This window comes from Oreochromis niloticus, linkage group LG18 (genome assembly GCF_001858045.2).
Source record: "Oreochromis niloticus isolate F11D_XX linkage group LG18, O_niloticus_UMD_NMBU, whole genome shotgun sequence".
NCBI classification, from domain to species: Eukaryota; Metazoa; Chordata; class Actinopteri; order Cichliformes; family Cichlidae; genus Oreochromis; species Oreochromis niloticus.
Window position 1 is genome coordinate 1,616,866 of NC_031982.2, and position 19,385 is coordinate 1,636,250.

At 41.1% G+C, this 19,385-nt stretch overlaps 1 protein-coding gene across 1 annotated transcript in view; it reads right to left on the bottom strand.

Moving 5' to 3' along the window:
* Positions 1-3,087: 3,087 nt before the first annotated feature.
* The window catches only part of blvra (biliverdin reductase A), a 32,353-nt gene continuing 16,055 nt past the window's right edge, over positions 3,088-19,385 (bottom strand). The window contains exons 2-7 of the mRNA XM_003456721.5: positions 11,454-11,573; positions 10,324-10,443; positions 9,727-9,824; positions 7,323-7,430; positions 5,840-6,008; positions 3,088-3,822 (exon numbers count right to left, since the gene is read on the bottom strand). Coding sequence (XP_003456769.1) covers positions 3,567-3,822; positions 5,840-6,008; positions 7,323-7,430; positions 9,727-9,824; positions 10,324-10,443; positions 11,454-11,572 — 870 coding nt within the window. The 5' untranslated portion in view covers position 11,573 and the 3' untranslated portion in view covers positions 3,088-3,566. The remainder of the gene's footprint in view (positions 3,823-5,839; positions 6,009-7,322; positions 7,431-9,726; positions 9,825-10,323; positions 10,444-11,453; positions 11,574-19,385) is intronic.

The following is a 19,385-nucleotide window of genomic DNA, read 5'->3' on the forward strand; positions in this document are numbered from 1 at the left end:
GATAGATAGATAGATAGATAGATAGATAGATAGATAGATATAGATATAGATATATAGAGGAACCATCATGGAAGGACAGGCCCCTGCACGGTATGTACCACCGGCAGATAGAGGAGGTGGCTGATATCCAGAAATCCTACCAGTGGCTGGACAAAGCTGGACTGAAAGACAGCACAGAGGCACTAATCATGGCAGCACAGGAACAAGCTCTGAGTACAAGATCCATAGAGGCTGGGGTCTATCACACCAGGCAAGACCCCAGGTGCAGGCTGTGTAAAGATGCCCCAGAGACAATCCAGCACATAACAGCAGGGTGTAAGATGCTAGCAGGCAAGGCATACATGGAACGCCATAACCAAGTGGCCGGCATAGTGTACAGGAACATCTGTGCCGAGTATAACCTGGAAGTCCCAAGGTTAAAATGGGAGATGCCCCCAAGGGTGATGGAGAATGACCGAGCTAAGATCCTGTGGGACTTCCAGATGCAGACGGACAAAATGGTGGTGGCTAACCAACCGGACATAGTGGTGGTAGACAAACAGAAGAAGACGGCCGTAGTGATTGATGTAGCGGTTCCCAATGACAGCAACATCAGGAAGAAGGAACACGAGAAGCTGGAGAAATACCAAGGGCTCAGAGAAGAGCTCGAGAGGATGTGGAGGGTGAAGGTAACGGTGGTCCCCGTGGTAATCGGAGCACTAGGTGCGGTGACTCCCAAGCTAGGCGAGTGGCTCCAGCAGATCCCGGGAACAACATCGGAGATCTCTGTCCAGAAGAGCGCAGTCCTGGGAACAGCTAAGATACTGCGCAGGACCCTCAAGCTCCCAGGCCTCTGGTAGAGGACCCGAGCTTGAAGGATAAACCGCCCACAGGGGCGAGATGGGTGTTTTTTTTTTTTTTATATATAGATATATATACACACACACACACACACATATGTATATATATAAATTTGGTATACATATTCACTAATGGGCATTCTCATATCTGTACATATACTTATTCTTATAATTCTCACATTCCTATTCTTATATTTTGCCTTGTTCTAATGTTACCTGTATTTTGCACACCTCTGTTGCTTGTGAAGCCTGCACACAAGAATTTTCACTCACCTGTGCTGTAACAGTGTACAGCACATGTGATGTGACAATAAAAGTGATTTTGAATTATTATTATTTTTATTCCTATCCTCGCCCTTTGTTTTCTAGTTTTCACCAGCTAGGCAGTAAGATAATGCTCCAATAACCAGACTTATTTTCCTTTTTTGTGCTGATTTACTGAAGAATGGCCTCTGATCGTTGCCTTCTCTTTGACCATTGTAAATCTGAAAACATACAAAATATTGTATTAGCTAACTACCGTCGCAAACTAGCTTGTTACACGCTTACTGCAAGCTGACAAGAAAATACTTTCATAACTCACACATACAAATTATTATACAATTTTTAAACAAAACAAAAAAACAATTATTATTTTATTATCACTCATACTTATGGACAAATCTCGTCCAAAGCAACAACATTTTAATGTCCATATCAGCTTAAAACAGTAATACTTTGGCATTACGTTTAGCCATCTTGGATTTTTCGCTTTCGCCATTTTTCTTTTTCCCAAGTAATCAAAACAATATTACAAAGCAGCCACCAGAGGGAGCTCTAGGGCAGTTTATAAAACTGTATAAGCCAGTGTAAGGTACAAAGGCAGAACAAGCGTAGTCCTTGGAAAACCAAAGATACCTTGAAGGACCCCCAAGACCCCAGGCCTCTGGTAGAGGACCCAGTGTTCATGTGAGAATGATAGATGTAACTGAAGTAAAATTGCAGAAACTGAATTAAACATGAAGAGAACTGAATTCATATGTGACTGAATGTTCATAATTATTGGAACTTTCTAGCATAGAAAAGAAAAATAAAGGTCTTATCTCTGCATCCAGGAGGGGGATGAGTCTAAGACAGCCTTTAATACAGCTTTTAGACACTTTGTCATTTGGATTAACAAACGCACCCACTGTGTTTCAGGCTCTGGAAAAGGAAGTCTTAAGAGACTTCCTTAAGAGACATTTGGTCTCAACTACTTTTTGCTGTAATTTTCACCTTTATTGTTGAATATACAGTTTTCAGTTGGGTGTTTCTGTTTTCACCAAAGCACTCTTCTTTCTGGCTTTGCTCTGCGATGTATTTTTGTACCCACTGTTTTCCCACACATAATTTTTGCGCAGTCAATGTCAGTAATTGCATCCCAAAGCACTCTGTCACAAGGATCTCTGCCTCACTCTTTGGTTACAGAGGGTGGGATTACACTCTTCACCGTTGTCTGTGTCAGTTATCTTGACTTGCTCACCTTCGTGGACAGTCTTTAATCCAGTGAAAAACAGACTGATAAACTGCACATTTATTACTGCAGCTAAACTTGTCCAGTGGGTTTCTTCCTGGTAGAGAGGTTTTCTGCTGATCCCTTTGTGCCAGTGGCTAGCCTTTCTGTCACTTTTGCTATGGGATATGTACCATTTCTTGGTCAATTCCCCTACTTGAGACAGCCTCTGATTTTCCTCCAAATATCCTTTTCAGAGTCAACTTCATTAATGTAAAAGTCAGATCTGAACATGCTGTAAAGACTGTCGGCCTTTTGCATCCAAACATGCAGCATCTAATGATTTAAAAGCCAACACTGCATTGGGAAGCTCCATCTTGTATTTGCACGTATGACTGTATCGTTGTTCAAAGTCTATGGTATAGTTTGTCAGTTACACCGGGGTCTCCCGTTATCTTTTCAAAGCAAGAATAAGCATCATAGGTCTGGTCTTTTTCTTCATGAAACAAACTGTCAAGATTCGTGAGTAATGTGTTCATACCAGGGTCCTTGTTCAAGTCATCGACCAATATGCCCACCGCTGTTCCTCTCACCCTTTTGGAGACCATGAAAACACCAGTTGCTTGCTTATCTTTGTTGAGCTGTGACTCGTATCCAGATAGCACCTTCATTCCTTCAGCTTTCACATGGCTTTGATTCGTCAAAGTATGGAGACAATCTGTAACTGCTAGCCATCCTCTCCTACCAATATTGATCTATAATGAAACAGACTTTAAGGTGGTTTAATATTTACTTTATTAGTGTACATCATCATCCTGTTGACTTTCCAAAACAACTGGGATGTCCCCACTTAAAAAAGTCCAACTGGAATAAGCTTGCAAGTTAATAGTGTCATCCACAAATGCAGGTTAAAATTATGTCATGCAAAGAAGAAGCCATATGATTAAAGCAACTCTTTTTGGAAAACATGGATGCCACATCCTCTAAAGAGGAAAGGGACATCCATGTTGCTGTCAGCACTCAGTTCAAAAGAAGAGTTCTTCAAATTCTCTGTCACATAACAATTCCTCTGCTACAAACGCAGCATTTCTCATTTCCCAGATATTTATGAATGTTGGTTTTTTATTGTGAATAAATATAAGTATATGACACTTTCAAATCACTGCATTTTATTTACATTCCACACAGCATCCCAAATGTTTTTGAAACGGGGGTATAAATGTAACTATCATCCAATGAGATCAAGGAGTTTCCCTTTAACCTTGGCAAAGCTCTTGTATTTTGCCTGCCAGTTCCAGGCAGTGTAGGACCCTGACTCTCTCTTTCTGGAGCTCTTCAGGACTCACTTGGCCTGCCAGCTTAGCAGAGAAATGGATCAGGTCTTGCATAAAGAGGCCCACGGTCCCTCTTGGTGCAGGAGGAATCTGAGTCAGAGTCCCTGAATCAAACTGAAAGTTGATGTTTTTTGCTCGGGGGAGGCCTGGTTGCCGTTCCTCAATCCATGTCAGAGATCTGGATGGACATAAGATGAAATAATTATATGTCATTTACGGCTCTCATCTGTTCTTTCGTCATGAAAACCAAAAGAGTGGGAGATATTCTCACTCAGTGGCTACTCCAATGGCTTTCTGACTTTAAAAATACTTTTATTTATTACAATTAGGTGAAATGAAGTTATGACGCATGTACAACAACAAACTACACATGGAAAACCACATGTACATTCCTATTGTCTGGGGTTTAGTTAGTCTCTTTGGCATACATGCCAACCCTCCCGATTTTTCCGGGAGAGTCCCGAATTTCAGTGCCCCCTCCTGAAAATCTCCCGGAGCCACCATTCTCCCGCATTTCTCCCAATTTTCCACCCGGACAACAAAATTGAAAAACCATATCCCAGGTTGGCCCAGCCAATTCCAGTTTCCAACAATGGCTACTACTACTGCAGCTACTTAGTTTTAATATTACTCTTATTACTCTTTCTGGGTCGCAAAATAAACTTTTAACATATTTTCAGGCGACAATGTAGCTACGTAAACTTCAAATATCTGAGCCGAAGAGAACCGCAAACTCCCGGCACATCGTTTTCAAACCGCCGCGGTCTTTCGCTACTCAGGTTAAACATGATATATAAGTCACTTAGATAACTTAAACATGTTATTGTGTGGCTTTTTTCACTGTTTTATTTGTTCGTGAGTACATCGGTTTGGCTGAGATTAAAATTATTAGATTAGCTTATATTAAATAAAACTTTATTAATCCCTTGGGTGGGTTCCTCCAGGGTTTTCACACAGCTGAATAAACGTCAAACAGAAAACTGAAAACGGAAGTGTGAGATGGTCGAAAATTTATGCCAGCATACTGTTATATTTTAGATAGCAAGGAGCAGATGGCAGAGTTTTTCACTCCACCGAGAGAGCTCGTGACGTAATTCTGAAGGGTAGACCGTCCAATTTCAGAGTCGCTCATTTCCGCTCATTTCCGGTCTACCCGGCTTTCGAAGGACCCGGCCCACTTAGACCCAGAAGGCTGGGTCCTCAGGTGGACACAGCCTCTGAATTTGGACACCCCCACTGAACAATAATAACGGTGACATTTAACTTATTTTATCCGATAAACAAACATTTGAAAATTCAAGTTTTTTGTATATATATATATATATATATGTATATATGTATATATATATATATATATATATGCCCCAGAGACAATCCAGCACATAACAGCAGGGTGCAAGATGCTAGCAGGCAAGGCATACATGGAGCGCCATAACCAAGTGGCCGGCATAGTGTACAGGAACATCTGTGCCGAGTATAACCTGGAAGTCCCGAGGTCAAAATGGGAGATGCCCCCAAGGGTGGTGGAGAATGACCGAGCTAAGATCCTGTGGGACTTCCAGATGCAGACGGACAAAATGGTGGTGGCTAACCAACCGGACATAGTGGTGGTAGACAAACAGAAGAAGACGGCCGTAGTGATCGATGTAGCGGTTCCGAATGACAGCAATATCAGGAAGAAGGAACACGAGAAGCTGGAGAAATACCAAGGGCTCAGAGAAGAGCTCGAGAGGATGTGGAGGGTGAAGGTGATGGTGGTCCCCGTGGTAATCGGAGCACTAGGTGCGGTGACTCCCAAGCTAGGCGAGTGGCTCCAGCAGATCCCGGGAACAACATCGGAGATCTCTGTCCAGAAGAGCGCAGTCCTGGGAACAGCTAAGATACTGCGCAGGACCCTCAAGCTCCCAGGCCTCTGGTAGAGGACCCGAGCTTGAAGGATAAACCGCCCGCAGGGGCGTGCTGGGTGTTGGAAGTTTATATATATATATATATATATATGTATAGCAGTCCCCCCCCAACAGCCCTTTTGAATGTCTCCCTAATTCTGAGGTCTCAAGGTTGGCAAGTATGCTCTTTGCTACAATCCTGCCCTAGCTCCCAGTCTTGTGTGCTGACATGTGGGATAAGGTGTCCCATTTTCACTTAGGGTATAGTGATCCCCGCGTTCTTCATTCAGATGGATCTTTCCCCCGTACCTGTTGTCAGACGTTAGCAGCTTTGCAGTCATCTTGCTGTAGCTGTTAGCAGGGTCCTCCTCCAGTGTTGCTGCAGATACTGAGAGCTCACCAAACAACTCAACCAACCAAGTAAGGCGGGCGATGCCGCTGAATGATGGGAAACCAAATCCAGGCTTTAAAGCTCCACCTTGAAGAAATTACAGCACGTACATTACTAAGAGTTTCCTGAAGTTTGAATTAGACCGGGGTTGATGAGAACTGTTGTGTGTTTAAAGCATCGTACACATGACTGAATTATTAGACCCCCACATAAAATTTTTGTTAAAAATTCCCCTAGTACTTTTTTTAAGATTGCAAAGGATAGCATTTGTAAAGATACAAGTTTTCTTTAGAAAGCATAAAATTCTATATTTCTATTTGTATAGAATAACAATTATTTCTGAAAAATAAAAGTTACCTGGGTCAACGTTGCTACCTCTACACTTACTCTTACTGAGTAATAGCACACACCACTGCTATGCAATGATGTGCTTCAACTCTGTAATGCTCAAAGTTTGTAAAATCAAGTTGTGGTTATCTTCCAGTTTACACACAGTATAAAAACATCAGCAAGCGTTTGAGCTGTCACTCAACAAATCGTCATAATAAAAAAAAGAACTCAGTTTAACCTGGAGAAAAATAAACGATGATCCCTACAAAGCAAAGTTATTCTAGTGCTTCCAAATGTCAAGAACTGCAGTAAGAAGTAAATGGATGGTTCTTATATAGCACCACACGCCACATTCAAACCACAAACACTTTTTACACAAACACTTTTTACTATTTTTTCTATGCTTAGGTGCTTTCAATCTCACATTCACACTCCAGTAGATGCATCAGAGAGCAACTTGGCATTAATATCTTGCACAAAGATATTTGGCATGAAACAGACGGGGATCAAAACACCAAAGAGTAGAAGACTGCTCCGCCTCCTGAGGTATGGGACGGCAGCCATCCTGAGGAGTGTCATCAAGAAATTCAAATAGAGCCACACAAGTCTGGCACAGATAGGAACTGAAAGAATTCAAACAACAAACACAGGACTCGCCAAAGAAGAACGTGCTGGGATTGCTCAGGAGACGTGTGCTGGACCTGTCGAAAGCAAACATCTGCAGGCTGCTATACAGCAAACAGGATACACAATTCACTATTAAATCACAGGGGGTAACTATACCAACAATTTTCTTTCAACACTACAGGTGCTGCCCAGAATACAAGTGAAATATTATACATAGATACACATACAAGCATATTTAGAGTTCTCATATTCATCTGGTTTCACTGGTCATTGTGCTTCTGCCTCATGTGCAGGGACTGTAAACTAGGGCCTAGTTCATTCTTTGCAGATCTTCAAAATATTCCCTTCCCTGAGTAACGTTCTGCTGGTGGAAACATGATTTGATTTTAAACCCAAGGCTGATAATTTTATTTAAAAACACGCTCTTTACTTCCTGTCTCTTACCAGTAAAATGAAGAGTACCTTCTTGCAAGGTTTTTCCCTCTACCTCTCTCTTCAGCTGTTTGTATTCCTCTGACCGCAGCTCAATGTGTTCTTCATGCAGAATCACTCCTGACAAACAGACACAGTTGCTGAGAATCAGAGGATTCAAGCTCTTACAAACCAAAAAAAGAAGGCGTGCTACGCAAAATGTAAACAGACGATGCAATCATGTGTGCCCATATTTTATTCCCAGCAGAATATAGAAAACATCAAATTTACCATTTATGAAAAATATTAGCTCAATTTGGATTTGAATACAGGATATGCAAAGACCCTCCCTGAGTACGACGTCACCTGGAAGAAACATGTTGCTCTAAAGCCTCTAAAGCCTGTTCCTATCTGATGCACCTCCATGATGATCCCTCTCCTCTTTACTACAGAGGATTTGCCATATTTTGGGGAAGGAATTTCAAATTTGGATTCAGCCGACCACAAAACACTTTTCCACTTTGATTCAGTCGATTCAAATGAGGTTTGGCCCACAGCAGATGGCTACATTTCTGTATTATATTCACAGATGGCTTCGTCTTTGCAGCTTTAACCTGCTAACCCTGTTAAAAGACAATTATTTCTGGATGCATTCCTCAATCCATGCTGTCACTTCCATGACAGAATCATGTCTGTTTTTAATGGGGTTTTTTCTCCTTATCTTTCGTCATGTTGTGTTTTTTCCATTGTTATACCTCTCTGACCTGTCTTCCCCATGTGATGTTTTTGTGTAATGTATGTATGGTCGGAGGGAAAGATGGCGCCGCCATTGCGTGCAATAGGTCGGCAGCCTTAACATGAAATTTCCCCTTGTGGGACTAATAAAGGTATCTTATCTTATCTTATCTATCTTAAATGCAGTTTCCCCCGAGGGATTCAGGCATTCAGTACTGCTCTTCTTAGCCCATGCACACAGACATTTCTCCAGATTCTTGGAATCTATTAATATCATTGCTGTAGTTGGAGACATCTAGTCTTTGCGGTCCATAACAGAAGAACATTATTCTAATTCTCCAAAAGTTGAATCTGTTCATCTGGACGTAGCGTTTTGTGGGAGAAACGTTTCGTCACTCATCCAAGTGACTTCTTCAGTCTCAGCTGACTGCAGGTTTCCCCAAACCTTATAAACAGTACATTTGCATAATGACTGAAACCAGCCCACTGAAGGAACAATGGGCTGTGAGGTCAGTTCCTTAATCATAATTATGCAAATTCCCATGACCATTGATCAACAATCACTGACCAAAACCCACTGATCAAAGACCACTGATCAATGGCCATGAGTCCCATTCACAGAGAGTTGGGGAATGGCTGCAATCACAGCATTGTAAGATGGCGAAAGATGTACCCTTAGGCCCCCTCCTCGATTCAGAGATGGTCTTTCCCTCTTCATGTAAATGGCCTCCTTGACTCCGCGCTCAAACCAGCATTCTTCCCTGTCCAGGATGTGTACATCCTCATCGTTGAAAGAGTGTCCACTGGCCTGTAGGTGTGCCTAAGGGTACATCTTTCGCCATCTTACAATGCTGTGATTGCAGCCATTCCCCAACTCTCTGTGAATGGTACTCATGGCCATTGATCAGTGTTCTTTGATCAGTGGGTTTTGGTCAGTGATTGTTGATCAATGGTCATGGGAATTTGCATAATTATGATTAAGGAACTGACCTCACAGCCCATTGTTCCTTCAGTGGGCTGGTTTCAGTCATTATGCAAATGTACTGTTTATAAGGTTTGGGGAAACCTGCAGTCAGCTGAGACTGAAGAAGTCACTTGGATGAGTGACAAAACGTTTCTCCCACAAAACGCTACGTCCAGATGAACAGATTCAACTTTTGGAGATTTACTTTCCTGGATGATTGAGAATGCATCGAAACATTATTCTAACATTGTTCCACAACTTTTGTAGACTCAGTGTTTTGTAGATTAGTGAATCTCTGCCCATAATATTACCTGGCTCTCTAAGATGCTCTTTTTATACCCAATCATATTACTGACCTGTTGATAATTAACCTAATTAGTCGCAAAATGTTCCTTCAGCTGTTTCTTTTAGTATAACAAATATTTTTTAGCTTTTGTTTCCCCATCTTGACACAAGTGTTGCTGCAATCAAATTCAAAATGAGCTAATATTTTTCTTAAATAAAACAAAAAGACATTTCCCACAGTATCATTGAACTGTGTTTCTGCAAAACAACTGATCCAAATACTATTATGAATTAGTGATCAGAACCATCAGGGGTAAATGATCATGCTGGTCTCACATCAGTAGTGATGACAACACCGTACTTAATAAAAGGAACTTCTATTACTCTGAGATATTACAGCTGAATTGCTTCACTTTTGAACGTGCATTGTAGCACACAATCATAAATGATCACCTTTTTCTTCAGCTAAGTCCCAAAGCTCCACAGCAGCCTTGTAGCTCATGGTCATAGGATACTCAACACAGACATGCTTCTGTGCCTGCAGAAACATCCTAATGAAACATGAGTTCTTGGTCAAAATGAAGGCAACAAGAATCATAATTAGAAATTGTCAGTTATACATTCTGAATTTTGTTACAAATATTTTCTAAGATGGGAGAAATAGACTGCTGTCAGATGATAGAGCACTACTTGGGGACAAAATTAGTACTTACATTTTACATTTTACTTGACACATTGTCTTGGAGGTAAAACAAGCACATAGACATATTTGAATGTTTGTTTAGAGTGTCATTCTTGTCAGCCTAATCAATGAAACACCAAGACTTTGGCTACTACCACATTCAAGGGAATAATGTGTGGCCTTTAGCTGTTAAATGTGTTACTATGTCCACTAGATGCAGTCTGAGGTGTTGCCACTCCAGGAAAAATGACTCAGCATATTTCCTTAAATCTGATGTTTAACTTTTTTCACGTTTGTAATCTAAGTATTCCTAACTCCCTGTACATTTTTTCTACAACATTTTGTAGTTGCCTGTCACAGACATTTACCTGACATTGTCCTCGTGAGACATGTTCTCAGTACAGATGAACGCCACATGAACGTCGTCTCTACTCAAAGCCTCCTCCAGTGAGATCTGACTCACTCCCTGCTGAGGCTCCAGGCTTCTCCTTTAGTAAACCAAAGCAAAAGAAGCAAAAGGAAGAATACAGTAGCCACAGTTAAGACAACATCCTATTAGACTGTAGATTCACAAACAACAAAAATGAAAATATACACCGACTGTCAATATAACAACTTTACATTGCTAAACGCTGTGAACTTTAATTCACTAACAGAGTCTTACAAACTGTTCGTAAACGCAGTCTGCAATCCTGGGTGCTTGACTTTATACACCTGAATTCATGGATTTGGACGGGAGAGTGAACACTGTACCATGACTTTCTATGGGTACATGGTGCCTGGAGTTCGACACCCCTGCCTTAGGATCACCTCTGCTTTTTGCAGATGATTTGTTTCTTTTTGCTTGATCAGATGGTAACATTCAGCTAGAGTAGTTTACAGCCCAGCTGGAAGCAGCTCGAATGAAAACCAGCACTTCCAAGTCTGAGGCGATGGTCCTCTGTTAAAAAAGTGGTAGAGTGCCCACTGATTGGAGGGGAGTAGCTACTCTGAGTGAAGGAATTTCTCAGGATCTCACAAGTGAGGGGCGAGAAGACTGACATCGATTGGTTCAGAGCTTGGCTGGTTTACCAATCAACCTACGTTCCTATCCATGTGCTTTGGTTAAGGGCTCAGTGTAGTGCTACTATTCCTGTGCATGATGACTAGGATGCCTCCTGTTTTGAGGATGTCTTAATGGAAGAACCCAGGGCAGATTAATTAATTAGAGAGATTAGATATCTCAGCTGCCATTGGGAACTACTCAGTGAACCCCTGGAAGAGCTGGAGGACGTGGGTAGGAATAAGGACAACTTGTCTCTGCTTAGACTGCTGCCCTTGCAACTTGGAATGGATAAGCAGGGAGGGTTCCTAATGTTGTGACATCCATTAGTTAGCTTTATTTTCATTCACCTCTGGACTCATGAGCTAACAATTTATGACAATAATTTTGCTTGACAAAGACCATATACACTATATCTCATATCATTATTGAGCTGCATCAGCATGTGTGTGTTACCTGGATATAAATCCTTTGACAGCGAGTTTCTCTGCATGACTGCCACGTAGTGGCACCAACATGTCTCTGATCCTTACACAACCAGCTGTGCCAATGCCAACCACCACTGCTCCAAGCATGCTGCGTGAGGAAAAAAGGAATGGAGGTAAGGTTGTGTGCAGGATGTAACGAATAAAATGTAAACAATATATGAACAACTATAATGAACAGTTTCATGTTTCATTCTGGTCCAAAACACACAATCTCCAAATCTCCTCCTCTTTAAACAGACTTGCTTTGCCACAGTGCTTTGTATCAGTGCTTGTTTCTTAACCAGCACCTATTCTTTAAACTTTAGACTCTGTGGAGGTCTGATGGGATCTTCCAGGAATGGGTAGGATAGGCTCCAAGCATAAAGACTGCAGTACACGTGTCAGGGCTCGAGACTAACTTGTTGCCATGGTTGCAGTGGTGCACCTAACTTTTTTTCTTAGGTGCACCAAAACAAAAGTTAGGTGCCCTTAAATTTTTCAACCGCATTGCTGAACCCCGCAGTTTTACATGTTCACTTTTTAAAAAAAATTGCTGTCTATACAGACAATAGGGCTTTGGAGTTGACGTCATGCCGCAATGCATTGTGGGAGCGCGCCACCATTTTAGCAGGCCATGAATCAAAACAAACACACTGTGTTGGAAAGAAGACTGCTATGAACCATACTTAAAAGCAGCTCAAAAGAAAAAGGACGTTATAGAGACGGATGCAAAGAGACAGTACTTGCAAAAAAATAGTGTGCATTGGAAATGTGGACCCGTATGAAATACGGCAGTGGAGTAGAAACCCTGAAGACCAACTGCTATTGACTTAGCCTGATATATTCTGGTACCTTGTCTGTGGAGTCAGCGCATACACAGCGAACCAATTTCACAAGGCGCACATCCACCAAGGACTGTGTACAAGATTTGGCTATTTTTAAGCCTCCACGTTGTCAATTTGCCGTCATCCAAACAAAGGTAAGTCAGCTCGAGTACTGCGAGTAAAATGCGTTTGATTTCCCTCCGAATATTCAGATTAGTGCAGCATAAATTCATTCATGAGGGAGAAATTACAGTGAGAACATGTGGAGGCTCTGTTAGATAAATAACATAGTAAGTTCAGTGCATTGATGTGACATTGTCCTGAAGCATTTAGTGTATGGTTAAAGAAATTGCACTATAATTCATATTTATTATAAATAATCCTAATTATACATCTTGCTTCCGTGTTTATGTCCTGTGTCACAAAAAATACATTCTATTTTGGTTTTATACATTGATTAATGACCTGCAGAATCTCCTTATCATATTAAGTGATTCATAATTGTCACTTAAAGTTGAACTTTATGTTTTCTCCCTCTTGAAAGTGATCACATCCTTGCGTTACATACTTAAGGTTCATTTTTTGCTGGCAGATTTGAAAAAAACAAAAAAACAGGCAGATTTAGAATATACCATGCAGCGTTCTATAAATGATACATAAAAAGATTTTAAAAATTACATGTATGTGCTAACTTTCTAAACACTTTATTTGTTACATTTATGATAAATGGATTTGAAAGTAGATCAAACACATTTATGTCGGCCTTGGCTCATTAAAGTCTTTAAATGAACTTTGTCTGTGTGTGTTTCAGGTGCTGCACTCTCAAAGACTGAATGAACCAGCATTGCAGACACAGGTCATTGTGAGCATCACAGGGAAGGTTGAAGCCGCCCACTGCACCCGTGTGGCCGGAGTCGCGGAGACCTGCAGCCATGTCGCTGCTCTTCTGTTTAATGTAGAAGCAACAGCAACAATCCGTGGCACAAGGACTGTTACAGATGAACCTGCATACTGAGTTTTACTGGGTAATGTGACCAAGATACAGTCAGAGGTTGGCCATAAAATAGACTTCTCCTCTTCAGCTGCCCAAAAAAAAGGCTCTCAATCAAAACATAAACAGACCATTCGTAGTGACAGGTAATTGAAGCCGTCCTCAGAAAGAAAAATTCCACCTGCTACTGTGGAGGAGTTGTCTCAACTGATGGGAAAATATTTCTCCAAGCATAGTTCTGTTCTGAATAACAAATAATTTTGTATTTAGGGGGCCATGTAAATAAGTTGCATTTACTGAATATGTACTTACTAAGTAGCACTGTTCAAAAGTTGAATAAAGAAACAAAGAAATGTTTGCCTTTTTTTAATTAAAAGCACTTTGTAGAACATCACATCAGTTACAAAGCAGAATCAATGTCATGTATAGTTTACAAATGACAAAATGTTCACATAAAATCATGACAGCATTTAAATAATATCACCCACTACTAGCATTCTGTAATTTACTGTCTCTTTTGAAAACTTATCACTACATATACAGCACCAGCCTTTTAAGAGTATTTAACAAGAGCATTTTTCCCTGGTTTTACTACCACACTGGGGCACATGTTGACCAAAAAGCAGCAAACCTTCACCATCTATCCAGAAGGGTCACCTCTTCACCCTCACATGGAAGAAGCAATCTGATTGGCATGGTGGTATGTAGCATGTAGTTTGAAGCAGGGATTTCGTAGTGCCCCATGTGCAGTGTCGGAACCCAGTCAGGATGTGTTTCATCCATTTCATAGGCTGGTTTGCCTGCAGTAGTGAAAAACAATTAGCAACTCTATAAATAGAACATATATAATAATTATAATTCTATAACTGTTTACAACCGTTTATAACTTGCATAGTTCATATTTCTGTATAGTTTTCATATTTATATCCTGTTCATAGCCTGTAGACTACATAGCTTGTACACCCACTACAGCCTGTACATACTTATAGTTATAGCATATTCATAACATACCTTCATACCGTGTACATTGTAACATACCCATAATAGACCCATATTTTGTACCCTCATACCTATAACAGACCCATTTCTGTAATATATCTATATTATTGCTAATATATATATTGTAATATATCCATATTATGGCTAAAGCACTTCTGGATGGATGCAAACTGCATTTTGTTGCCTGTACTTGTGACATGTGCAATGACAATAATTCAACAAAGTTGAATTCTATTCTGTATCTACAAAATCACTCATTAGGATGTTTGTTCTAATTTGCTATGACCTCAGAGCGCATTGAAAATAAATCTAATAGGCTATAAAGAGTAATATGAACTTATTTAGAACTTACCTGAATGAAAATGTCTGGAGCACCAACAGATATCTGTGGATGGTAGAGAACTGGATATCAGCTCGTCTCACAGCTGCTATCCAGGCTAGACGCCTTCTTTTGGTAACATCCGATACATAAGCTCCCTCACGTTGCTTCCAGGTGGGGAAAGAATAAAAAGAGAGCCAATTTTCCAGCTTATTCCCTTCCGGATCGTGCGATCTAACATTACAAGTGCGAACCACAGCAAGTGCGAACCACTGCTGATGCTTTCGCTTCTTTAGCCCTTTGTTTGGCCTGCTAAAATGGCGCCTCGGCATTCACGCCCCCTCCCGTGACATCACGCTTCAAAGCCCTATATTGATTTGTAAATGATTAACTAACAATCTTGTCAACACAAAGTTCTTTATTTGGAGCACATTTCTACAAGAAAGATAAGTTACTGAAAAACTGCTTAAAGTGCATTGGCACTCTTTGGTAATATTGTAGGCAATGCTAAACTTAATCATCACATCGGCTCCTCTGACAACCTGTTTGCTGCTGAAAGGCAGTGGGGGGAGGGGACACTTGGGCATTTATTGCTGCATATAATGTGTTGTCTGGATACACTGTGCTTTTTCAGCCTTTCAATTTGACACTTATTAGCTCCAGTCACAAATGCAGTATTGCCGCCCGTGGTCCTTCCACACTCACAGCAGTAAATGCAGTGCATCATGTTGTCAGCTTTACTGATTCTTAGCCAGGGAAAATGGTCAAAACACTCTCTTCCAAATGTATACACTTCCCCCTTTTGATTTCAGTGGACTCAGGCTCAGAGCCAATCGTGTGTGGCTCATTATGGGATGCCGTCTCCGGACCGGTGTTAGACATAACCTGAGAGGTCGATGGCTCCGTGTCAGAGCACTGGCTATGAATTTCAGACGGATCATACCTTAACGAAAAAAGTTATCAATCATTCTTTTCATCTTTTCTTATTACCCACAGCTACATCCACTTCTGTCAGGCCTAGGCTGCTCACTAGGGCTGGGTATCAACACTGATTTCTATAATTGATTTAATTCGATTCAATTTTGACTCAGTGTCAAAGTAACTGAGGATAAAACAGAGAAAAAAATGAAGGAGATTTTCCTGGCCTGTCTTTTTATAGCAGATAACCCTAAAAATATTCTGGAGTAGAACAAAAACTGAAGAAAACCATGAATCAACATATGAACATTACCTGATACTGCTGCAGTGAAGCAGAGCAAAGTCACAGAGGTTTAATTAGAGACACAGTTGAGTGTTTTGCAATTAGGCATCATTTTAAGAAGTTTATATTTCTTCGGTACAGCTGCCGACAGCGTTGTACACGACTTTTGCGAAATAAGCGAACGAATAATGCAGAAAACAGATTTGAGATGGGAAACTGTTCTTGAAGTACACTGAGAGAGAGAGAGCTGTGCAGGAAGTGTGACTTTATCGTGATGGAAGCAAAACAGCAAAAGTAAGAAGGAATTAATGAATGTGAAGTATAGTTTTGATCTTCTTTTCCTGCTGGTTCAGTCAATTTGGTTGGAGAGAGATGAAACCTGCAGCTTCAGAATCTGTGAGCTGTTGGCTTTCAGCACCGATGTCGTGTCCGCGTAAGTGCCATCGTGTGAGAAAGCTGCAGCTCACAGATTCTGATGCGTCCGATCTTTGTGTTTATGTCTTTGTGTGGAATCCGTGTGCCTGCTCTCATTTGCTGTTTTAGCTGTTTGGTGGTTGTTGAAATAGTTTTGTGAGCTTTATTCTGAGATTCTGAAAATTACATTTATAATTAATAATCAATTTAGGATTTAATGGATCGATATCACTTTATTCAAGCTAAAATCAATTTTAATCAGAAAATCGATTATTGAAACCCACCCCTACTGCTCACCTCTGTCTATCCATCTGGACTTTCAAACGTACACACACATAGGACTACAGGAATATCTGAGCCAATCAGAGAGGTCCCTCCCCTGACTATCTCTGATTGGTTTAGACCACGATAGGTGCATAATGTGTGTTTGTTTGTTGTTGACCACACGGAGACTTTCAGAGTTGCGGATACTTTTTTTTTTTACCTCGAACAGCTTGTTGCACCAGTGCGACCTAGGGTTCTTTTTTAGTCGCACCATTGAGAAATTAGGTTGGAAATTGGTCAGAATCAGAATCAGAAAGACTTTATTTATCTCCAAGGGGCAATTAATTAATTAATTGGTCGCACTCGCCCCGCCTGTTAATTTTGTGTTTATGTTCGATGTGTGCCAATTTTGACATCACATCATGTGTCGTCGCCGTGCACCTCTCGATTTTCATAAGTCGGTGCGTTGTGCCATGGCAACTGGGTTGAAGACACAAGTTTACGATCATGTCGGCTTTTTGCCAGTTTATTAACGTTCCAGTACAGAAGCTCAGAGATCTACAGGGAGAGATGTGGGAAAAGTTTGAAAACTTGAGAGTTCGTGGAGAAAAACTTATGTGGCATTACTGTCTGATTGGCAGGTATACAGGCCATAGTACACCTGCTGTAATGGTCGCTTCACTCACCACCGCAACCGCATTTCACAAAAACTTGTATTTATGCTGCTGTTACAGCGCAGGAAGCTGCTGCAGTACTCTGCGGATGATACGTGTTAAAGGACATCACCACATAAGCACTGCTCTAATAGTCCTTCGTTCACCTCCACAACCTCGTTGTATCGTAGATACCACTGACTTCCTTTCCAATCTGACACCAAGTAAAATTCAGGATGACACTGATTGGATACCAGTACTTTGTATAAAAAGAGAATGTGTTTGGAAAGTACTGTATTTCAAAACCATCACAATTTAGAGTTAACCTAACCCCACTAACTGCATGTGTTTGGACTGTGGGAGGAAGCCGTAGTAAATTATCTAGATCAAGGTGAATTAATATGTCTGTATGAACGCTGTGTTATTTTTAGGTTGGTTCAGGTATAGGCCTGGGTGAGGGTAACTGTGTAGAGCAGGGGTGTCCAAACTTTTTTCACTGAGGGCCACATACATAAAAATATAGGAGGGGCTGGGCCACTTACTAGAAATTAGGTATATTACCTTAACTGTAGTGTATTAAAGTTAGAAAAATCATTTAAAAGTGGTCAAATGTGTTATATTGTTGAATATAATTAAAGACAAAACTGCCTTCATCACAGCTTTCCATAAATGGATCTTTATTGATTTATTCAGAAAAAGCTTTGGTAGCTCATTCTCAGAACAGCAGCAGATTTCCTCTTGGACAGAAGATTTACAGCACAGAGAAAAAACAATAAAGGGGAAAATGGGACGGGGACATTTCAAGCTTGTTATTTAAGTTCTTAGGCTTAGCAACACACCTATTAACGTTCGTTTGAAACGATTATCAGCATTAACAGACTGAACTGGACTTAATAACAGGAGTGCATATAATTTTAGTGAATTATTCTGGTGAGTATCAGCTGCGCTGGGTATGTAAATCGGGCCATCCAGCCGCGGTGCTGATCGCCACTCGTGCCAAAAATCCGGACAAATGTCACCTGATCAAGGAGCAGATCTGCATCAGATGAGATCAGCTGACTTTGTGTGTGCGTGCACTGTGCACAGCGGTGTGTACTCTGTGTGTTAACAAGAAAAACGCATATAAGAAAGTGGTGCGCAAAAGCAGGGTAGTGACAGAATTGATGCGCATTATTGATATTTGAAGCATGTGTACCTGCACATGCATGCACATTAAACACACCAGTACTGTGGAATATATTTTTACTCACCTAAAGTGCTCGTGCTCTCGTCCACTCCCCGCAAAAACAATTAGCAGCTGTGCGGTGTCTGTGGCATCAGTGCTCTCATCGCATGCGATGGAGTAAAAATCAAAAGCACAGCTTTATCAGACAGTTGCAGTTTAATGTTGGCTGACAGTCTTCAGTGCGTCGCACAACTGGATTTCTGGACATGCTGACGTTGTTGAAGTCCTGCACTTTTTCCGGGCACATTATTTCGGTGACTTTAACGAGGCCGTGTTTTATGAGGTCTCCATCTGAAAAAGGCTTGCCATGTCTTGCGATGAGTTGGGCGACCTCATAGCTGCTATTGGAGCCTTTTTCTGGACAATTTGAGCACGAAAAAAATACTGTTGCTGACCCTGCAGGAGAGCTACCCTTTGCTTTAATTTCTGCTCTCGCTCAGCACCAGTGTAGGATGCATAGGCCTGATGTTTGGTTTCATCATGACGTCGTACATTATACTCTTTCATAACTGCCACAGTTTCAGTGCAGATCAAACAGACACACCTCCCCTTGAATTCTTTGAAGAAATATTCACTCTCCCACCGTGTCTGAAATTTTCTGCACTCACTTTCTACCTTTGGCCTCTTTGGTTCTGCCATGTTTGGTAACTTGGGGTAAATTTCTTCTGTGATTGTCCTTTTTGGTGGAGCAACTGCCTTGATCAACAGTAGCTCCCCCTGGTGTTAAAACTAAGAAGTGCAATGTCTGTGAAGGTTCTCAGTCATCCAGGTCATCGTAGTCAAAGGAGTTTGCAAAGACAGGCGTCTGGACTTCTTTAAGTTGCTTGAAGACGTTTCACCTCTCATCCGATACTCCCACTGGGAGTATCGGATACTCCCACTGGGTTAAATCTGGGACTCTCGGCCATTTGACCTTAGAACTGAAGAAGCTTCTCGGATGAGAGGTGAAACGTCTTCAAGCAACTTAAAGAAGTCCAGACGCCTTTCTTTGCAAACTCCTTTGACTAAGAAGTGCAATACTCTCAAGCAAA